Raw genomic sequence first — 23,308 nt, forward strand, 5'->3', positions numbered from 1 at the left:
TCTAGAAATCTGTCTTTTAGTCAAACGGCATGCTTTAAGACCTGTTCTCTGAAAATGGATTAGCCTTATAAAATTCATCAATTAACTGGATACTGGTGGCTTACATCTATAATCCTAGCTAGTGAGGAGACTGAGATCTGCGGGTCACAGGTGGAATCAAGCCTATTATCTAGAGACAGTTATCTCCAATTAACACCCTGACAACTGGACTTCCAGCTGTGGCTTAAAGTGGTAGAGCATCAGCTTTGAGCAGAAGAGCTCAGGGACAGTGCACAGGCCTTGAGTTCAAGCCCCAGGACCAAGAAAAAAAATAATTTTTACAGAAATATTAACTCAAAAAAGGCTCCCTTCTCTTAATTAGTAAAGAAAGCCTGCTTGGCCTGCAGGAGCAATCCTATTGTTGGCTGTCTTGGACTCCAATTTTTTCATTCATCATAATCTTACAGAACACTGCCAGGTTGGAAGTGACTGTGAGGTAGATTTGTCTGTGGCAATGTAGGCCTTGTGTCCATCTCAATGTATGGGTCAGCATGGCCATTCAGAAGCTCTGGGGCCCTGATGATTGAGTGACACCCTTGAAGCTCCCAATGCCACTGATGCGGTCATTTCCCAGTCCAGCAGGGACAGGTAGCTTGCTTTTGGTGGGAGTTTCTATTCCCCCACTTTGCTGAGCTGAGAAGGAAGGAGGGGGCCTGTATCTACTGTGATACCTTCTGAGTAGGACAATGAGCAATTTGGCTCAGTCTTGGGTCCTGGATGCTTTCTGTTGCACTTATTACTGCAATTGGCTTGATAGTGTTAATTTCTGTGATTATGTCTGATGGTTTCTGTGTTAGAGAATGGAATATGAGTGAGGGGGGGGGTTGTCTGTCATGGGGCTTCAACTCTGGGCTTGGGCACTGTCCCTGGGCTCTTCAGCTCAAGGCGAGTGCTCTACCCCTTGAGCCACAATGCCACTTTTGGTTTTCTAATGGTTATTGGAGATAAGAGTCTCACAGACTTTCCTGCCTGGGCTGGCCTTGAACCTCGATGCTCAGATCTCAGCCTCCTGTGTAGTTAGGATTACAGGTGTGAGCCATAGGTGTCCAGCTTTATGAGTGTGTTTTGTGAGTAGGTGTGTGGACATGAAAGAGACAGACTCACCAGCATTACTTGAACGGAGTCCACCATGATTCCCACATAGGGCTTCAGGATGTCATAGTGGAAAGCTGGAGTCAACATCCGCCGGTGCTGGAACCATGTCTGTCCATTCAGCAGGAGCAAACCATAGCCTGGACAGAAGATGGATATGGGCTTGAGTGTGTGAGAAAGGGAAGCGGAGTAGCAACAGGGTGATATGAGAGAAATAGATTGTGAGCGTGCTGGCGGTGGATCAGAAGACAGAAATTCCTGGGTAAAGGAAATAAGCAGTACCTTTCAGAAATGTGAATCTTCCAGTTGTACTTGTATATCTGATATGATTAAAACAGTTGTCGATAAAGGCTGGAGATACTTGAGGGCAGATCAGGAAGGGCCTTCAGTAACTATCAGGCTGAGCATGTTTAGGAGTCACTGGGAAGAAATGTAGAAGGAGGCTGAGGCTTAGGAGACCTCATGCCAGAATTATTTTTTAAAGTAAAGGTCAAGGTAGAAGTATTAAAATGGAATTTTTATTTAAGGGTTGGTCTTGACAGTGATAATCTTTTGTTCTCAGTAAGGTCAAGTGATAGTATTTGGTTAACCTGAGGCGTGACCATAGCTCTGGTTAAGATATACTTACCAATCCATGGAGCCACGAATTTATAGATACCATGAGCTTTCAGGTCTGAAAAGTAAGTGAGAGTTATTAATTGGAAACAAGGGGAAATAATAGGATTAGAGGCACTGATGTTCTGACCAGGGGCAGACATGATATATTTTTTGTCTGCTTGTATTTTTTTTTGACAAATTAGAGTATGTAAATTGCACAAGTATGGTTTTATTGGGAAATTTCTAAAAATTCTTTCACTCTAATCTTATCAAATTCACCCTCTCTCATTCTCTCTGACCTCCTTTCCTCTCTTAAAACAAAATGTTTTATTATTCTGCTTTCAAATGCAAAATAAGTACTTTAACCATATTTATCCTCATTCACCATCTTTGTTAATCTTCCCTAGCCCTACTGGTATCTACCCTCAGAGTCTGTTTTACTCCCCTGTCATTCTTTTATTTTTAGTGTATATTAATTGTATCAACTGGTTTTACTCTACTATTTCAGAAATGCATATGTATGTTATATTTTGCTCTGAATAACCCTCTCTTCTGTTTTTCCATTGCAATCCTCTATTAATAATTTTCATTGAGATTTCTTTTACTCTCTACATACACATTGATAATTCACTCCAAAAATTTTGTTCCCACACCTCAGCTAGAATCCCAGATATGAAATTTTTATTATTGTCAGTTGACAGCTTGCTTTTCCCATGTTACTTCCCATTGCCCACCTAACCTCATCTGTCTCTATCATGATAGTCAGCTAGACTCAAGAAGATGGCCTCATGTTCCAGATGCTAGACACTCCCAAAAATGGGATGGTAAGTTGGTAAGAAACATAAACCATGTCTTCAGTGCTAAAAAATAAAAAATAATTTTGAGGCTTTTCTATAGTGGGTGGTGAGGTTGTCATTCATGACCCAGGTCTATGACAATCAGACTTTACACATCCAAGTCAATGTGGATATGTTTGTTTCTCTTATATGAGGCAATCTACATAATTGGTTACTTTAATTTAGTTTAAAAAGATAAAGAAAACAGTTGAGCCCCATTTCTGTTTTACTGTATAAATTGTAAGCACATAAGTAAATACTGTGTGCTATATGCTAGATTGTGGCTTCAAGAAAATAATGATAGGCAGTTATTTAGACACAGCTAGCTGAACTGCTATTTCTTTCTGTAATTTCACAGATTCAGGGTATGTGTTAAGAGTGGAAAATCTATGGTTGGTGGGAAGGGCTTAACTCTCACCTGATCTCCCCAGAATCACCTTCATATAGTCGGGGTCATAGACTACTAAGCGTGCTTTGCTTCCCCAGAGCCACAGTGGGTAGGCACTTGGAAATTTCTCAACTCTTGAGAGAATCTCTTGCAGCTCCTGATCATTTTTGACCTGATATCATTGGAAAAATAAATGCTTAAAAGTAATTTTATAGTAGCCACAGGGACAAGTTCTGAATATTTCAGTGAAGTCTAGAATTTGGGGCAGAAACCATCTAGAAGGCTGATTCTTGGATAACAGCTGAGGCTTGGTGCTTAGTGCTAAGAGGAGAAAAGTCTGGAAGGAACATCTACAGACTTCCAGGTGAAAGGATGCCAGGACAAGCCGGGCGCCGGTGGCTCACACCTGTAATCCTAGCTACTCAGGAGGCTGAGATCTGAGGATCAGGGTTCAAAGCCAGCCCGGAAAGCCAGCCCGGGTAGGAAAGTCCATGAACTCTTATCTCCAATAAACCACCAGAAAACGGGAAGTGGCGCTGTAGCTCAAGTGGTAGAGTACTATCCTTGAGCTGAAGAGCTGAGGGACAGCACCCAAGCCCAGAGTTCAAGCCCCACAGCCACCACCACCACCACCAACAACAAAAAAGGATGCCAGAACAGACATCAGACCTGTTTAAGGAAGATATGTGGCTAGAGCTGAGTAATAGCAGAGCAGCCTCCCTGTGAGGGAATGAGCTCCCTGTTACTGGATAAGCACTGGTGGAGAGCTATATTGTCACTTGAAGGCTTGGTGTTTTGTTCCTTGGTTTGTTGACTAGTCTCTGAGAGCCCTGGCCTCCCAGCTCTTTCACTCACCTTCACTCTCCTTCTTACCTTGTGCCCAAAGAACCAGTGGGAGGGTGGACTTGGGAACTGCTGGAAGGCTTTGAGCAGCCACTGCCTTTGCAGATAGAATTGAAGTGCCTTGAACAGCAGCAGAAGCAAGCTGAGCAGCGAGGCCACTTGGAGGAGCCCAAAGAGGCTGCCCAGGAGCCTGGTGTGGCTCAGTGCAGAGTCACTCATGGTGCACAAGCTTCTGGATCACTGATTGCTCCTCACTGTGACTGAATCCCCAAATCTTCCTGGGACGATTGCTCCACCTCCCTATGGGAGGAGAAAGAGGGGCATAGCTTGACCTCAGAGTCTAGAGTTGATTAACCAGGAAGCCCCATCTTGAGAAATAATGAGATCAAAGCATTATGGGGGGTGGGTGGAGGGACAGGAAAGTAGGAGAAAATTTAGGGAAGGGATAACAAGGTTGACAAAAAATGTACTCATTACCTTACTTGTGTAACTGAAACCCCTCTGTACAGCTCCTTGATAATAAAAAAGAAAAAGAAAGCATTAACAGATGGCAATAGTGGATGGTCATTCTCCACTCTCTAGGTTGTTGAAAAATGTTTATTGAAAACCTACTCTGTGCTAGGCAGTATCATTAATGGAACAGATTAAAAAAACACATGACTTGATGGCAATGAATTTATAGTCTAATTTACCAAAAATTTAACAAGCCTTCTGTGCAGGTGTTAGCACTATGATTTTAGGCATGAGAATCTTATTGCATGTTAATTGGGAAACAGTCACTGGAAGTGTGTGGAGGGATTAAAATATTTTCCTATTGGGCTCCAAAATTGCCTCCTCCAGATGTCTTTAAAATGTTCTTTCTGACTACTCATATCATTCCTCAGTTATGACTTGTCTGGTGGATGGAACCCAGGATTTTGATTCCAAAGGCTCAAGGCCCAGATCAGATCAATACCTATGTAGCCTGGAACTAGCCCTCTGTGATCTCAGTGTCTTCTTTGTAGAAGACACTGATATACCGCACAAGACAGGCCATTCTTTCAGTCATTCCACAAATTCAATGAAAATTTCTTGACCTCACAGACTAATGGAGAAAGGCAGATAATTATGCCAGAACATTCAGTATGCTGTACTGGAAGAATAAAATTTCTAGGAAAGCAGGAAACTAAAACAGAAAGAATGGAGTCTTTAAGCATGAATAGTTCACCCAGATGGAATGTTCTAGGTGATGGGATAGTAATCAAAAAGGAAGGGTAGAACATATTCATTTACAATATCTTCATCCCTTGTTTCCTATTATCATGAATAATGGCACAAATGAGCTCCATTGCGAATTCACCCCATTTATATTACTCTTTCTCAGTGTGTGTGGGTGGGACAGACCTAGGGATTGAACTCAAAGCCTTGTGCTCCTGAGGCAGATTCTTTACCACTTGAGCCAGGCTTCCACTCCCTTTGGAAAGCTTTGGTTATTTTTGAGGTAAGGTTTCACTTTATTCCCTGGCTTCCTCCTAGTTGTGCTTCTTCTTATCACTGGAGATGACAGGCAGGTGCCACTGGCCCAGTCACTGTACTTCCGTATCTGGGATAGTTGAGTGCACATCACTGTCACTGACTGAGATGGAGCATAATAAGCTTTTTAGGAGGTGGTGGTGGAATACTTTTTGGAGAGGGAGAAATACTTACGTCTTTAAATACATTGTTTATGCCTCTCTGGCTCTGAGATCCTCTGATTGCCCCCTTACTACCACCCTCTTCCTTTTAAACCATCTTTGGTGGGTCTCAGACTATTTTCATATCAGCCTTGCTTTTTCATGACTCTTGATGATAAAATTCAATACAGAATTCAGAGAGTAAAATACAAAAGGTATTTCATGGAAAATTCCTTAAAAACCAACTTTTCCAAGGTCTAGGAATTTGTACCCATGCTATCCAAATGCTTTTGCTCAGCACATTCTTTTGTTATGCTTCATTTTGACATGTAATCAGTTCACAGGGGCAAAGTTCTTTTCTTTCTTGTCTGAATCCTGAGCCTGGTGAGATCCCAAGGACAGAGGGCTATGCAATTATTTATACCTGTTGTGTTCAATTTGACAGGCTTCCTGAGGTTATTTTCTATCCCAAGTTCTTTATAATCCCAAGTGCTTATAATCACTAACATGTAGTGAATACTCTATCTTCAGGGCAGTGATCAAATTTTACCTGATATCTCTCACAAGAACATTATATAACAATAGTTATATATATATATAGTTATATAACAATAAATAGTATAACAAGCAAATCTCAGCAAAGATGGGAAATGTAAGGTAGAAAGATTGTTTATCCAAGACCACCCCGCTGGCATGAGGTGCATCAAGATTCTAACCCAGACAATCTGGCTTCGTAATTGGCATCATAAATCCTTATGCTGGGGCTGGGAAGGTGGCCAGTGGTAGAGCGCTTGCCTTGCATGCCCGAGGCCCTGGGTTCCATTCCTCAGCACCACATAAGCAAAAAGGAAAAAGCCGGAAGTGGCGCTGTGGCTCATGGTAGAGCCCTAGCCTTGAGCTGAAGAGCTGAGGGACAGTGCCCAGGCCCAGAGTTCAGGCCCTACAACCGGACCCAAAAATAAATAAATAAAATAAATAAATAAAAATAAATATATCCTTATGCTTTCTGTGTTCATGGAGCAGAGGCCTGAGCCTATTGACTTATTAATTTGGTGAGAGATGGAGAAAGAGAATGAGTAAAACTAGGGACTGGCTAGGTATCATGAGTGAACTCAGTTCCATTGAGGTGTTATGTTTTAAGAGTTTTATGTTTTTATTCATACCTGTTTTCTAGCTCATTTTATTTGGGAAACAAAGGCAGAAATGACTTCAGTTGATTCAGTGGATTCCATGACAGTCTCTTGTAGAGCGTCCTTCTGTAGATAGATCACTTGGGCATTGCTTGCTTCCTTGGTTTTGATCAAGTTAAGCTTGATACTGAGGCAATTTTACATTTCTCATTTACATTTACATTTCTACAAAAGCCAAATATTAGGCATTGAGAAACTCAAACACTTATGGCTTTTGTTGATTATAGAAGAATGCTGAGCATATTTATTTTAGGCATATTTGGTGCTACCACTTCTCTGAATATGGCAGAAGTGGATTGGAGAAAGGGATGATCCCTGGCCTTAACACCCGGCACAGTGTCAGCAAGAAGGAGAACTGTAAAAAGCATTCTCTTTCATATTTGTAGTGCTTCCTTTTTGCAAAGCAAAAGTAATTGTCAGATTTAGACGCATCCTATAAAATTCAAACCCCTCCTCGTTATATCATTTATGTGGTATATTGCTAGCACTATGCTAGATAGGAGACAGTGCTCTTACCCACGACCTTCCTCTTGGATGACCTTTTATGAAACACACCCTCCAAGAGCTTAAAAACCTCATCTCAATGGCTCTCCTGCCCATAAGGCAGCTCCTGGATGATACCATGATTTTTTTCCCCAGTCTAGACACTTTGTATTTGTTGTTCTTCTCTTCTTCCCCGATCTTGAATGTTCTTCTTTTATTCTACAGAAAACTAGTTCATTAATATCCTTCAGGTTTCACTGTGTCATCTCCAACAGAAGACTTCCAAGGTTACCCTATCCAAACAAGTTCCTTTGATCCCCATCTTATTTCAATCCAGTAACAAATTATTGCATGTAATTATTACATTTAATAAGCAAAGGTCATAGAACTCATAGATGTTATAGACCATGATAAGCAATTTGCTCCATGAAAGTTAGAATGTGTTTGTGACTTTAACTAAGCATCACTATCCCACAATACTGTGAAATTAGGGAAATTAGGTAACTACTTAACCACAATAAAAAATTTGAAAAAAAAATAACCAGAAGGAAAATTGTGAGGTACCTCCACTATCATGCCAGAAGAAGTTCCATTGAGTCAACAAAGATTCATCTAGTAACACAGAATTGACTAGTCTATCTTTGCATCAGTGCCACAAAAGCTGGTCCTGGGCTTCCAAAAGCTTGTAGACTAGTGTCAATTTACTAGCAAGTTTCAATTGGCACAAAAATATATATAAACCTTTAAAAATATTAATAATATTATACTTGTCTAATAATACTTGCATAATAAACAATTTCCCTCTTTTCTGTACCAAACAACAGAACATGGACATGTCTTTTCTCATTGCTTCGCATTGTCTCAAACAGAGCTTTGTACATGCTGATTCCTAACAAAAGTCTGTTGACCAGGATAGTGGGTATCTAGAAGGGGAGAACTCAAGATGTGTGCTGCATCTTATAATAAGAAGGCAGCTACCATGTTAATGAATGAGCTTCTTACATTGAAAAGGAATCTCTCCCTGGTGGCAGTTCAGAAAAAAGTTTGCTGGCAGATGCCAAGTGGAGGCAGGATGACCAATTGGGATTGCTGAGCTAACTCCAATATATGAGAAGACGACTACTCTGAAGTGTACCTATAGGGCTGGAGTGTCCACTGTGCCACAGATTTTTCAGAATAGATGGGTATATAAAGAGAGCCCAAGAGACAGAGAGAGAAAGAGAAAGAGAGAAAGACAGAGACAGAGACAGACAGAGAGAAAAACAGAGAGAACAAGAGAGAGATCCCACAGCCTGCTTGAGCCATAGCCAGGACCTGGGACCTGGCTATTGGTATTGACACTCAAGTGGTCCTGGAAATTATAACCATTTCATATCCAACCTGGCCTACAGAGTGTCTTGGACTCACCAGTTCTGCTTTATTCACCCACTCTGGTTTGGACAATTCATTGCACTCCTGAATATCTATGAGCCTGACTACACCAATGTTGAGGGAATGAGAGTCCCCAAGGAGAGGAAGGGGCTTCCTGAGAGCAAAGGGCTCAGAGCCCAATGTGGGAAGGAGATCAGGGACTGGGTCCAAAGTCTGGGAAGATGGTGGCCAACTCCTTACCATCTGATCAATGAGCTTCCTATGCCCTCCTATGGGAATACTCTGTCCCAGCTTGGCCTACTTCTCCTTCAGCAGACATCAGGCTCCTGTATGACTTGTTGCTCCAAATTGAATTCCTAACCTTGTCACATGTCTTCTGATAAACTGAAGGAATTAACTGGGAAGGTTTGGGAGCTTGATATTTGGATTGGGGACAGAGAAGATTTGATGAACCTAGGAATATTAACTCTCTAAATACTGCTGCATCTCCTTTGTCATTTCTTAGTACATGTATTTCAATTATCCAGTCTAGAGCCAGAGAAATATTGAGAATTGCTTTGGTGTATGGCATCAGCTAGGTGGCAATACCTTGTAAGGTTGAGTGTGGTTCTTTGGAGTTGTGTCTGTTATAAAAGAATGCCCCAGATATGGCACTGGCCAGGGCTCCAGAGTTCAGAAGTGAAGGGATGAAAATGGTCATAGCAACACTGCTTATTACCCTTAGTGATCCAAGAGCCCAATGCTCACTTTCTGGTTTACAGTGTATAAGCTTTTGGCCTAGAAGTCTTAGTATTAAACGGAAAAAAAACTTCCATACAAACATCATCATTATTGTGCTGACTTAATTTTTTAAAAAAAACTGTTCTCTTGCTAGTTGTGGCTCCTCAAACACAGTTGCTGTCCTGTATGAGTAATTAGTCTCATGTTTAAGTGAAAGTGGTAGACACCTTATCAGTTAAAGTGAGGAAGGATTGGAACACAAAAGATATCGTAGAATATTTTCTGTATCCTGTACCCTAGAACATGCCCTGTATCTAAAGTAAGTGGAAAAATATACAACAACCTTATTCAACGGAGCTACACATGGCCCAGAAGTCACAAGGATGAAGCTTTGGCTCATCCACTCTGCCATGCAAAGACAACACCACTTACTAAGGAGCTTGCTACAGGTAGAGGGACTATGTACAGGGTAGTGATAAAAGATAGCATCAGACTTAACTGTGACCCTGCAAGTAGAAGAAGAAAGACCATGTGGGAAGTGGAAGAAACAAGGAGTATAATGGTAAGAATTATTTCTTCATTTTGTTATTAAATATATTGTGTATATACTCAGCTTTCCCTTCTCCTTACCACAATAACATCTAACATGCAGTATATTGATAACATTTGGCATATATAAGTCAAGTATGGGTACACAGAATGCCAAGGAGAAGTATAAATACCATGCCCTAACTTTGCATTTTATTTCAGGGAGGTTAGTGGGTTTTTTTTCAATAGTATATTATCAAGGTAGTTGTCAGAAGAAATATCATTTGTTGTTATTGTAAAGGTTGAAAAGAACATCAAAGTGTTTTGGGTGAACCGTGAATAATGAGATGTAAGTTAAATAAGTTTAAGAAGGTGAGTATGTATGCCAAATTTGTTTAGTTTTATAGTTCAGCATGCGTAGTCCAAATTACCTAATTACTTAAGTATAAGTCCAGTTCTGTTGTGAAGAGTTGTTGTAGCTGTGAGTAATATGTACAATTAGTTGACTTCAAGTGTAGATATTCCTTGATAATCTGGAGGGAAGGGGACAGTCCAATCATTGGGATACCTTGAGAGCAAAAAGTAGGAGGATGAAAGAAAGGGGATTCTTCCTGAGAGTTCAAGAAAATTCTGTAGACATCTGACCACTAGAATTATGAGATTATAAGTGTGTGTTGTTTTAAGCTATTAAAGTGGTGAGAGTTCATTTTTAGCAAAACAGGAAGTTCACACAGGCACAGGCAAATAGGTAGAAGGGCAGGCAGGCTAGAGGGTAGACAAGTGAACAGGCACCATATGAGCATTCAAAGATGTAGACGAAAGGATCCATCACATCCATCCCAGGGGACCACGAGGAGGCAGCAGGCATAGGAGAAAGATTATTACAAGGTATATTAGAGGAGCCATATTTCCCCCAAGAGGGAGCACATGGCAGCCTCCACTGTCTAGGTAGCAGCAGGGTCTGGGCTAGGGGCAGTAAGTGAGGTAGATGGGAGCTCAGGTGGGTCTGGGCAGGGAGAGGGAGGGGCCAGCCGTATGGTGGGAACTCCAGGGCTGGGAGGAGCTCAGGTCTGGGTAGAGCTGAGGACCTAAGGTGGGCATAATGCTTACAGTAGATAGGTGGAAGATAGGTAGACACATAGAAAAAAATAGATCCTGGGAGAAAATAAGATCAAAAGTGGCTCACAGACAGGAAGTCCTGTGGCAGGGTAGCAGGAAGATGAGAAGGCAGTTTGTATAAAAAAAACAAGATATGAGCATATTGATATGGGACAAGGGAGGTGACAAGAAGTCAGAAAATGGCAGGAAGGATGCCTTTTATTTTTTTTTTTATTTTTTGAAGGATGCCTTTTAAACCTTTCCCATTTTCTAGTAGGATTATTGAATCAGGTGGCTCCCAGTTCTGTACTTTAGCATAGCTCATATAACCAAGATGGGGATCCAGGATGGGGATCTGGCAGCAGCCAAACAGGTAGGAGGACCAAGGTCAGCTGTTCATGAAATAAGGTTCTAGAAGTTAGAGAAGTGGCTTCACACTGTGTTCTGAGCTTGTCTGATGTTAGACCCTTAGTCCAGCCTGGAGCAGGGTATTCCCATGTCCCTTTCAGGAGCTCAGCATGACCTATTTTCTTACAGGCCACACACACATCTCTACATTAGGCCTTGGTTTATACTCTCCTGAATTCTGTCAAGGCCTTGCTAACTCTAGGGATGTCTTCCCCATACTCCTGATCTCAGAGACATGAAGCCTCTGTTCAGACATGGCTAGCACTCTGACAGACAGAGTCCAACAACACGAATCATTTCTTGAGTTAATCAGTGATTAGCTCAGTTCCTCCATTAAGAGTGGTTCCTGGTGTGGAAAAATGCCCTAGAGAAGGGTGGGTCTTAGTCCCAGAAAAAATCAGGATATCTCCTGGAGGAGCTTTATAGTTCCAAAATTTCTGCTTGGTTCTTTTTTGTAATCTCTGTGCAACTAGGGATCTTCAAGCTGCAGCCCATCTGCATCTCACTCAGGGATCAGGCTGTAGGCCCTCTTCTCCCAGCCCACCAGTGTTTGTGACTTTCTAATTCTCCTCCAGAAATGTCCATGCTTATCATCTTCAATTTCCTCTCCTGGACTCCTCTGGACTGCTCAACCCCACCTTCACACGGATTCTTCCAAACCCTGTCAGGTAGGATAGGGTTCCTGAGTCTTTCTCTACCTCTTATCTGTCAGTTCCACTTCCTATCTCAGATCATATTGTTGAGTGAAGTATCCCAACTTCCCAGGGCCGGTGGGACCTGAACCCATGATTGGCAAAAGGAGTCATCAACACTCAGTCAATCAGGCTAGGAATCTTTTAATAGCCATGATGACTGACCTCCTCTTTGGAATATGAAGATCAGCAATAAAGTCAAATAGCTTAGGGTATTATAGGCAAGATTGGGGCAGGTACACTTACATGTGGTCAGTGGTAATTTCATAATCAACAAGCAAGTTACAAAAGCAGAAGTAATGTGGATTGTAATTCGGGTAACCAATGCAATAAGTTATCAAAGCAAAGTAAGGTGGCTGAGCATAGATAATTTGTTGCAGACATCCTGGTGCCCAGGCAGGAGATGGCTGTGCACCCAGCTCCAGCTTCAAGGCCTGGAGGTGAGCAAGCCGAGGTGAGGCCTAGACTTACATTTTCCACATAGCTGGGATGACAAACATGAGCCATTACATCTGGCTTTTTTAAAAATATATTTTTTGAAGATTTAAAATAACCTGATTTGTACATACAGAAAATTATTTGCAGATTAAGTGGATTTATGGTAAAGTATATGCATGCCAAATTGACAAAGATTACAGTTCAGTATGGTTGTGCTGAACTACTCAATTACTCCATTACTGAATTAAATACTAGTCCAAGTCTGCTGTGAAGAGTTGTAGCTGTAGATACTATCTATGATTAGTTGACTTCAAGTACAAGAGATGATCCTTGATATTCTAGGTATAACAAATCCAGTCGCTGTGAGTACTTGAAACAAACCTCCAGCAATAGAAATATGGAAGAAAAGGAAAACAATTATCCATATTCAACCTCCAGAATTGTGAGTTTTAAGTGTGTATAGTTTAAAGCCATCAAAGTGGTGGTAGTTCATTTTAGGAAAACAGGAAGATCATATAGACACAGGCAAATAGTGCAAAGAGAAGACAGGTCAGGGCAGGCAGGCTAGATGGTAGACAAGTGATCAGAGATTAAGAGGACATTCTAAAATAAAGACAATTGAGAAGAAAAATTGGTAGATTAGGAGGTGGGATCCTGGAGGAAGGTAAGAGAGAAAATAAGAGGACAAGTAGGGGGACAGAGATACCATACCAGGTAGATGCAAAGAAGGGAATGTGAGTAGACAGCCAAGGACAGAAGCAGGTGACAGGAAAACGAAACAGTGAATAGGAGGTCCCCAGCACCTGTCCTTGCTAGGATTGCTGCAGCTTCCGGAGATACAGGTGGATCCCACTGATAGACTTCAGTATAATTCTTGTGATGGGGACTGGAGTCCTGGTGGGATCTGGCAGCAGCTCAAAGCGGAGCAGGGTCAGGGCCACAGCCACCTTCAACTCATTCATGACAAATTGCTTCCCAATACAGTTCCTAGGCCAGGTAGAGAAAACAAAATGAGAAGTGCCTCAGGTCCTGTTCTATCCTGGGCAGGGACTGGCCCCTGAGAGCCCTAGCCCATGTGAGCAGTCAGGGCCCTCCCTTCCACAATGCGCTCTCTCTCTCTCTCTCTCTCTCTCTCTCTCTCTCTCTCTGTCTCACTCACTCACTCTCTTTCCCTCCCTCTCTCTCTCTCCCTCCCTCCTCCATCCCTCCTTCCCTCTCTGTATTTCTGTCTCTGTCTCTCTCTCTCTGTTTCTGTCTGTCTCTCTCTCCTTCCCCCTCTCTTTCTCTCCCTCCCTCCCTCCTTCCCTTTCTGTCTTTCAGTCTCTGTCTCTGTTCTGTCTTGCCTGTCTGTCTTTCTGTCTGTCTATCTGTCTGTCTGTCTCTGTCTCTGTCTCTCTCTCTCTCACACACACACACACACCTTTATCCAAGGTCTTGGTTCATACATTTTTTTATTACTATTGTAAAGGTGATGGTACAGAGGGATTACAGTTACATAAGTAAGGTAATGAATATATTTTGTATTGAACAGTGTCACCTCTTCCCTCATTTTCTCCCAGTTTTTCCCCCCCGACCCCCTATCCCACAAGTTCATTTTCAACATAGTGTCTAGTGAGTATCACTGCTGTATAGATCATCCTTTGTGGTTTATTATTTTTGACCTTTGACAAAAATGTGCATTCTTCCAGAGCTAGATCAATCCCTACTTTTGATCTCAAAGATGAGATCTCTGTTTGAATAAGTTACAACACTTTAAGGGATAGAAGCTAATAATGATTATTATTTTAAGAGTTATTGTTTAACTCCTCCATTAAGGGTTTCTGGTTCTCTAATGTGAAAGCTACTGGTTTGGGCCATAGAAGAAGGTATTGGAGGTATTGCCATCTATAGCCTAAAAAGATCTTTGATTATGAGAAGGAAGCCAAATATCGATGAGTAACTCCTAGAAAACACATTGAGTTGGAGATCTCCAAGCTGAAGCCTCCTCTACCTCCCATTTACTGGTCAAACCCCACACATAACCCACAGTCCATCAGCATATATATGTAGCTTTTGAATTTTAATCCAGAAATGTCTTTGCTTGCCATCTTCAGTCCTTCTGGATTTCACTGGTCTCTCTGACCCCCACCATCCCCTGTGACCCTCAAGGCCCTCTATTAGATAGGATATTGTGCAGATGCATCCATACCAACTGCACCTTACTTTCGTAGTCCCACTTCTCACCTCAGATCATGTTGAGGCTGCTGTTATCACCACTCCCTGCAAATCCTAAGGGCCAAGGGCTAATGACCAGCTGGCTCTCTTACTTCTTTGCCAACAGTCCTTTTCTTTCCAGATATTCAAGGGAAATTCTTTATTGAAGGACCCTCCACAGTCCAAAGCCTGAGACAGTATCAGAAACATGGAATATTCCACGAACAGCTCAATGAGTGACTGACAGGGTGAAGGAAGGAGAAAGGATGATGTCTGTCTCAAGTGTAGGTATCTGATTCTGCACAAAACCTCTCCTATCTCCAATTAACTGCCAAACGTCTAAAAGTGGAGGTATGGCTCAAGTGGTAGACTGACAGCCTTGAGTGATAAAGCTAAGGGGCAATACCCAGGCCCTGAGTACAAGACCCAACATTGTACCCCCCCAAAAAAGAGCAACACCCCCTCTCCTCCTCCCCCCTCCCTCCCCGCCCCCTGCTTAAATGCATAGAATGCATAGAAAGTATAAGGTCTGCCCCGGGCTCTGCAGGCCCTGGCTTCCACACCTCAAGCATAAGTCTCTGCCCAGTACCTGATTCACCTAGGTAACTGGCAGACCTGGAAGCAGTTACCTCCCCCTCCTCCAAGATCACATCCTAAGCAGCCTCCTCATTCCTCCCTTGGGACTGAGGGAGGGTCCCAGGCTTTGAAGTCACAACCTCATTCAGTGTGGCCACACCTTCCCTCATCTGACGGCACCTTTTCCCTGCCCCTTCCCTATTTAAACCAAGGTGGGACATCAGCCCACCCTTTCAGTCTATGCATCTCCACCATGCATGGTGGGGCAGCAGTTTGGTAATAAAACTTTTCTTCTTGCCTGAATACCCCATGGTGTTCTCTTCATCAGCTACCTAATTAAACCTACCTATTTAATTTACCTTACAGAAAGTAAATATTAGGTATGTCTAAGCATTTGCCTAACTTTACTGTACCTAGTACAAGCAACATTATTTACAGCCAATATCTAGAAGGAAATACTTAACTCTAGGATAATCCAAATACTGGAAGTCTAATTGATAGATGAATAGTTTGCTTTAAAGCCTATTGGTAGAAAGATGATGCTGCCCTGGGAGAATTCACATCATCATGATTCTAACAGTCCTGTTTCCTACTAATACTACAAGGTTTATGGCAATTCACACTCCACAGGGGACTCCTTGAGCCTTTGTGAATTATTACAGCAGAATGTTTACAATTGTTTGGTTTTTTTGTTTTTTGTTTTTTGTTTGGTCGGTTGTGGGGCTTGAACTCTGGGCTTGGGCACTGTCTCCACATTCTTCAGCTCAAGGCGAGCGCTCTACCACTTGAGCCACAACACCACTTCCGGTTTTCTAGTAGTTTTTATTAGAGATAAGAGTCTCACGGACTTTTCTGCCTGGGCTGGCTTTGAACCCTAATCCTCACTCAGATCTCAGCCTCCAGAGTAGCTAGGATTACAGGCGTGAGCCACCGGTACCCGGCTACAATTGTTTGTTTATAGCTGCTTTACCTGGTTTCAACTGGATGTGTTAGGGACCTTTCAGTGTAATCTTTCAAGTAAAAATAGTGAGGTCTTCCTTAGAGGCAGTATACTGTCCTCGTTTTCATACTTTTTGAAGTTGATTAGTGATCATTAGCAAATTGAAACAAATTAGCAGTGTAATTTCAAAATATACAGATATTGTTTCATCTAAACAATTTGGACAAAGGAAAAAGTATAAGGGGAATAGGAAGTTTAACATAGAGTCTAAAACTGAATTAGGAGATACTACAAATGAAGTGCTGTATACTGCTATAAACCTTTCTTTGAGATGAAGTAGGGAGAGACCAGATCTAGATGACGCCACAACATCCTGGCACCTAGCTGGGTGATGGGGGCTTTCTACTCAGTTTCAAAGGTCTAAAAGTGAGAGAAGCCATCCTTTGAGTTGTAGATGACTAGCTCAGTTGCTAGAGCAAGGGAGGCTCTGTTTAGAGGATGTGCAAATGTATCACGTTGTTTAGACCCAAAGAGGATATGTAAACTCCCTTGGAAGGCCTGCTCCTGATGCCTTTGTTTATGTTGGGGCTTTGTCACCACCCAAACATGTGGTTTTGTCTTTAAAAGCTTGGTGTAGGCTCTGTATGGGGCTGCAAGTCTTTGTGACAAGAATCCACCTACAGACTCCAGATTTCTAATAGACTCCCAATTCGACTTCTCAAAATGTGGCTTTGTTTTCTTGTGACTGAGATTTTACCTTACAACAGAGGGGCTACCTACAATCTTTCAGATATCTGACTGGAAAATTTATATGCCAGACATCAAGTAAACAAACCCAAACAGCCAACCACTTTCTGCAATGGTTCTGGGACTAGAGAATAAGTAGAAAAGTGGTGAGCTGGGTTGAGAATGTGTAGAAAGACAAGACTACACCATTGAAGCATTGTGGCACCTAAAAGCACATGCCTGAGATTCAATTTCCATGAAAAAAAGAATCTAATTTCTACCATCCCACTCCTAAAGTGAAAGGAAACATAAGAACGCTATCAACACTAGCATTTGGGAGGCCATTGGGGAGGGCAGTAGGTCAGCCTTTCTTGGATATGTTCAGAAATACCACTTCTTTTCAGGCACAGACATACCCCCAAGAGGCTTCTTCCCCACAAACAACAAGCAGCCACATGCCTGACTTTACCACAAAACAATGTAGAGAATGCCTAACATTGGGAATGTGCCCAGAGACTACTCTTTTCCCCTACTCCATTAACAACAAAAGAGGCCTCACCTTGATCCTCCGGAGAAGGGCAGGAAAGAGTGGCTGTGTCTTGTAGAACCAGGTGCAAACCACAAAGGATCAAATACCTGTAAGGAAGCACAAGGGCCAGGAAGGAATGAGATCAAGTTTCTTTGCAATGCATGAGGGGCATAACACTACAGGTGGGAGGCAGAGGAGGTGGTGGTCCTCAGAGATCTTCCCCTCCTACTTTGCAGGGTCCTCATACCTCTGGGTTTGGCCACACCTTCGGGTTATGGTGAAGGGCATAAAAGCTGAGAAAGAGCATGACACCTGTGGGGCAGGTAAGGAGACAAAGAGAAGACTTGTTATGCCCAAGGTCTATGTGTTTTTTGTCTTTCAACAAGATGTAGCTATGCATGCATAAAACTTTTGGCTTCATTGATCATCATTTTGAGCAGTTGAGAACATATATTAATTCACTTAGCACTCACAATCACCTTCCCAGAAAGGTATTCGTATCTTCTTCTTTTAGATAAGGCATCAAAGGCTCAGAGGTACTGAATGAAACCTATTGTCACAAAACTAGAGTGTTAGGAGGCAGAGACAAAATCCAGTAGCAGATGAGGCAGCAGTGTCTTTCTATCGTAATAGGACTCTCAGATCTGGCCATTAGCTTCTCTGTGCCATCAAGCCAAGGCTTATTATAGTCAACACTACATCTAATTAACACCTTCATTTACCTCCACTTGAGAAAAAAAAAGAACCAGATCTCCCTAGTATCCCAACCTCAGATCCTGACAATTAGGTCATCATTATGTCAACTGATAGTTTCTTTTGCATGTATCACAATGGAGATATATATATATATATACATATATATATATATATCCCCTGTCCAATATAAAGAATGTGCTGCTTCTTTTTTATTATTATTAAAAATGTATACAGTGAAGAGAGAAGTGGTCTGTGTGTGTTGTGATGTTTTGGTCAGAAATAAAAGCTTAGAGCATTAGAATCTGAAATACCATATAATTCAAATCAAGGGAGCTGCAATCACAAGATCAAAGACTCCAAAGTTGATTGTTAACAGTGGGGAATTAAAGAACCTTGTGATTTTATTCCAATAAATAACAGAATTGAAGGCCATCTTACAAATGATTTATGCCAATGTTCTGAAATGAAAATTTCCTTAGATTTTAAAGGGGAACTAATAGGTATTGAAGTTTCTCTAACCAAGTTCCCCTATTTCATACATGTGATACTAACTACAAAGTAAGTACTGATTTACTGACAAGGAAAAGTAGGACTGAAGGAGATTCAGAACTGAAGTACACATGGGCTTTCCATCCTCTCTTGTCTTTGCTGAGTGCCTAAAAATCCTCCGTTATTATCCATAGGAAGGGCATAGGAGAGTGAGTCAAGGAAGTTAGTACCTTTGGGTAGGGAACGTCCATCAGGGAAGGTGACAGGTTTGCTCAGCGTTCTGCCCACAGCTGGTACTGGTGGATAGAGTCTCAGGGCTTCCTTAATGCACATAGTAGTATAGGGCATCTGGTCCAAGTGGTCCCTGAAACAAAGCTCACCCTGAAGGACAGGCACAATCTGAGAATCACAGTGGTTCCCTCTACCAGACAGGTAGTGTGTTCCTACCTCTTATGTAGTCACTTACCAAGTGATGGAGGCTCCATCTCCCAGGAGGCTCTCTACCTCTTCCCTGCACCTCTGCTGATGCTGCGGGTTTGTAGCCAGAGCATACAAGATCCAGGAGAAGCCACTGGCTGTGGTGTCATGTCCCTCAAACATAAAAGTGTCCACCTCAGCACACAGGTCTTCATCAGACAAGCTGCTCCCATTCTCCAGCTGTAAGAGATTATAGTAAAAAAAACAAACGCAGGTTTTACCTCACTTTGCACTTCTGGGCAGAGCCTTAGACTTCTGCACACAAACCTACTTTGGCAAACAGGAGGATATCCAAGAAATCCAAGTGCCTCTTCTTCTTGATCTTCTCCAGCTCCCCATCATCCTGTAACTGAGCCTTCCTCATCTTGATCACTCGATCTATTCCAGGACAGTGATTAATAAATTTGCCAAACACTATAGCAAACCCCAGAAACCCTGTGTACTTCTTGCCCCATTCTGGGTGCCCTATAAGCAATCAAGGTACAAGGGGATAAGGTTTGGAGTATGGCACCTTTTGATTCAGGTCAGGAATTCCCTCCAAAGCACAGGCAACAGAGGCCAAGTTTGAGCTTACTGGAATGGGTCTCATGCAACATCACCAATTTCATAGCAACATCTGCAACATCTTAGCTCCCAACATTTGCACTAATGAAGTACCCAGCATGAATGAGTATGTCCCAGATCCTTAAGGGCATCAGAGTAGTTGCCTCTGGAAATGAGATCATGGCTAGCTCATTTTGCCTGTGCCTGGTACAGAAAGGAGACAGAATGCACAGAGAGAACCTGTATGCTCATGGGCAATCTGGCCAGCACGACTGGCCCAGCGGCCATCAGAGCTCAGACTGTATATGATGTCATTGCGATGAAAGATACTTCTCAGACGGGAAAATGACAGGTTTTTCAGATCTTCAATGGCCTGAATGTAGGACTGGGAATTCCTGGAGGATAGAAGGCAAACAGGTAGACAGATGAGGGAAGGCCCTGACATAGAGTGAATTCTGGGTGGAAACACTCTTTGTGGTAAGGTACACAAATCACTGAGACACCTATCAGTTTTATCTGGTTCTTTAGAAGATGGCATAAGCGGTCAGATTTATGCCTATATCAGTGGTTTGTAGCTGAGCAGAATTTGGTCTTGTCTGGAATTACAGCTTAGCTTAAGTCTGGGATCAAAATCTCATCTTTTTTGGGGTATCCAAACTGATTCATTTCAGGTGAGTCCCCACCAGTTAGTAATTATAGGACCCAGTAGTTTTAGGGGTGTCACTGACCCATCCAACTGGACGCTACCCTGGTAGCTAAAGGCGCACTTCATGAGGGTGTCCAGGGTCATCAATGAGATGTGTTGGAAGATCTCCAGAGGGTACTCTTGGCTGCTGAGCTTCTCCCATTTGTCCTCTGGTGGGAGAGAGACATTGACCCATTCATTTCCTCTACATGGCCAATGCTATAAAAATCTCAGCTTGCTTCTGTTTCTCTACATATTCTAATAGGATGTCTTTACTTTATAAAGTAGATATATCCCAATGAATTTTGGCCCTAAAGCAAGTATTAGTAAAGGGATGCAGATTTCCTCACAAACTTGTTTCATAAAATTAAGCATGATTTTTCATAGTAGTCATTAGTTTGAACTTGGGGAAATTAGGAAAATTGTCTTTGTTAAGTCAGAAAATATCATTTTAGAACAAAAAGCAGTCCATATGTTTTGCTGAGGGCTCAGCTAGGATACAAGGGCAAGAAGCATCCATTTGAAGGGGGAAAACATTTAAAATTGTTTTCAAAGTAATATAAAGCTAGCAGAGCCAGACTGTAACTTCTAAGGGAGCCATATGGTCCCATATGGCAAACTTTGAGCAAGCTTGTGCTGCTAAAAAGAAATAAACAAAAGTAATCCTGTTGGATGGTGATGGCATTGCACATTGAGAATGTAGACTAGAATTATATATCTCACTATGTGAGTACTCACATCAATGCAGAAGGCCTAGAACCTGGGGCTTATTGAGTGACATCTTTGGAATTCTCTCCTGATACTGATGCTACCATGGACTTGGCCAGCAAGGGACATGCAGTCCTGATGTCTGGCAGGATTGACTACACCCCTTGAACACGCTGATACAGACTTGGGCATATGTCAACTATGATGCTCTCTTGCTTTGGACAATGTGGAAACAGTGTTATTAAGATCCATTCTAAGCTGGGCACCGGTGGCTCACGCCTGTAATCCTAGCTATGCAGGGGGCTGAGATCTGAGGATCATGGTTCAAAGCCAGCCCAGGCAGGAAAGTCCGTGAGACTTTTATCTCCAATAAACTAGAAAACCAGAAGTGGTGCTGTGGTTTAAACGATAGAGTGCTTGCCTTGAGCTAAAGAGCGCAGGGACAGCGCCCAAGCCCAGAGTTCAAGCCCCATGACCGACCAAAAAAAAGATCCATTCTAATTGCTTTCTGTCCTGTTACCTTTGAGGATTGTGGCATCACCTTAGTGGCCTAAAAGTCTTATTCCATAATGGCTTCTTTGTTAAGGAATCAAATCTGTCTGTGGGCTGTGATTGGGTATTTGGACATGAGAGAGCTAGACAGACTCACCAGCATCACCTGGACAGAATTCACCATGATTACCACGTAGGGCTTCAGGATGTCATAGTGGAAAGCTGGGGTCAACATCCTCCGGTGCTCAAACCATGTCTGCCCATTCAGCAGGAGCAAACCATTGCCTGGGCCAGAAATGGTTGGTACATGAATGTGTCAGTGGTGGAATCAGAAAGAAAATTGGGGAGATAAAGGGGGTAGGGATTCTGGGAAAAGATAATAGCTAAGAGAATTTCTTGGACTCATTAAAGAGTTTGCATTTTCAAGAATGTGAACTTCCCTTTTGGGCTCATACAATTGAGAGCTGTCAAACTTGAAAGTGGTCAGACTTGTCAAGAAGAGACCTAAAGCAATGTCAGGTTAAGACTGTATGGAGATAACTCAGGACATATGGAGGTTAGAGCCTAATCATGCAAATATGGTGACAAGGTGCAGGTCTGGTTAGATGAAGAGAAACAAGACCACATTTAAGGATGTGTCTTGACAGCAGTAGCCCATCAATTCTTGCTCTCTACGAGGCTGAAAAATATATCTTGCCAAGGGGAGTGACCACACTTAGATGTACGTACCAAGCCAGGGAGCTAGGACTCTGTAGCTGGAAAGAGATTTTGGGTCTGAAAAAAAAAAGAGAAAAACTTAAAAGGAAACTGGCATATACAATATAAGGCAGCTTGTAAGCAGCTGTATTTCTACAGTTGGTAGTGGCCCAGCCAACCCATTACAAGGACAACTAACAATTTGAGGTTTCAATCCCAAATCAATGTAGATGGGTGCTTTTCTTACAGATGTGGACACTTTATAAAACAAAGCACCTCAATAGGAAGGAAGGGAAAAAGGAAGGAAGGAAAGATGAAAGGAAGGGAGGGAGGTAGTAAAGGAGAAAGAAAAAGGAGAGAGGGAGAAAAGGAGGGAAGGATGGAAGGAATGAGGGAGGGGAAGAGAGGGAGGAAAGGAAGAAGGAAGGAAGGAAGGAAGGAAGGAAGGAAGGAAGGAAGGAAGGAAAGAAGAAAGGAAGGAAGGAAGGAAGGAAGGAAGGAAGGAAGGAAGGAAGGAAGGAAGGAAGGGGGAAGGAAGGGAGGTCGAGAAGAAAATCAATTCAGGCCCACATAGAACTTAAGATATTTAGTTCTCAGTAAATATTATTGGCTCTAGGTTAGTTTGTGGGCTGGGAAAGAGATAGGAATGAGAAGGTTTACATATTTCCACATATGGATAATTTAATTGTACCTTTCTTCTGAAATTTTGAGATTGTAGAGCATGCAGTCAAGAGAGAAGAGCTACTGCCTCTGGGATAGGGTTCACTCTCACCTGATCTCCCCAAAATCACCTTCATGTAGTCAGGATCATAGATCAAAAGAAAGGCATCGCTTCCCCATAGCCAGCGAGGACAGGCGCTAGGGAATTTCTCTACCCTTTTCATCAGTTGCTGCAACTCCTGGTCCTTTTGGAACTGTCACCAAAGGAAAATAAAACCAATGATACCTTTGTTAAAAGTCTCATTCTTGAAGTATAAGAATGGCTAAACAACAAGGGAGATCCAATGTTGGATCTATCCACAGAAATCAGAGACTCACATGGTTAATGAAGACCTGGATTATAATCCAGAGTTTTGCTATATCCACAGAACTATAAACTAAGGTTCTTTCCACTGTTGGACCATTTACATATCCTTGCTTAGAAATGTTCTTAGAATCTTTCCTGTAGCACTGGACCAAGCAT

The 23,308-nt window shown here is 42.3% G+C and overlaps 1 protein-coding gene across 3 annotated transcripts in view; it reads right to left on the reverse strand.

Moving 5' to 3' along the window:
* LOC122104709 (cytochrome P450 4A11-like) overlaps positions 1-23,308 on the reverse strand; it is a 28,827-nt gene that overhangs the window by 2,106 nt on the left and 3,413 nt on the right. Inside the window, exons 2-12 of one of the 3 annotated variants that reach the window (XM_042675657.1) lie at positions 22,898-23,041; positions 22,159-22,203; positions 21,587-21,714; positions 20,273-20,397; positions 19,785-19,939; positions 19,273-19,379; positions 18,991-19,181; positions 18,755-18,888; positions 17,587-17,651; positions 17,370-17,446; positions 13,092-13,362 (exon numbers count right to left, since the gene is read on the reverse strand). In XM_042675657.1, the coding sequence (XP_042531591.1) occupies positions 13,188-13,362; positions 17,370-17,446; positions 17,587-17,651; positions 18,755-18,888; positions 18,991-19,181; positions 19,273-19,379; positions 19,785-19,939; positions 20,273-20,397; positions 21,587-21,714; positions 22,159-22,203; positions 22,898-23,041 (1,346 nt within the window). In that variant the 3' untranslated portion in view covers positions 13,092-13,187. Of the gene's footprint in view, positions 1-13,091; positions 13,363-17,369; positions 17,447-17,586; positions 17,652-18,754; positions 18,889-18,990; positions 19,182-19,272; positions 19,380-19,784; positions 19,940-20,272; positions 20,398-21,586; positions 21,715-22,158; positions 22,204-22,897; positions 23,042-23,308 lie in introns of those variants that run through there. The other 2 variants (XM_042675650.1, XM_042675663.1) reach the window with 2 other exon arrangements.

This window comes from Dipodomys spectabilis, unplaced genomic scaffold (genome assembly GCF_019054845.1).
Source record: "Dipodomys spectabilis isolate Male_0828 unplaced genomic scaffold, ASM1905484v1 ptg000002l, whole genome shotgun sequence".
NCBI lineage: Eukaryota > Metazoa > Chordata > Mammalia > Rodentia > Heteromyidae > Dipodomys > Dipodomys spectabilis.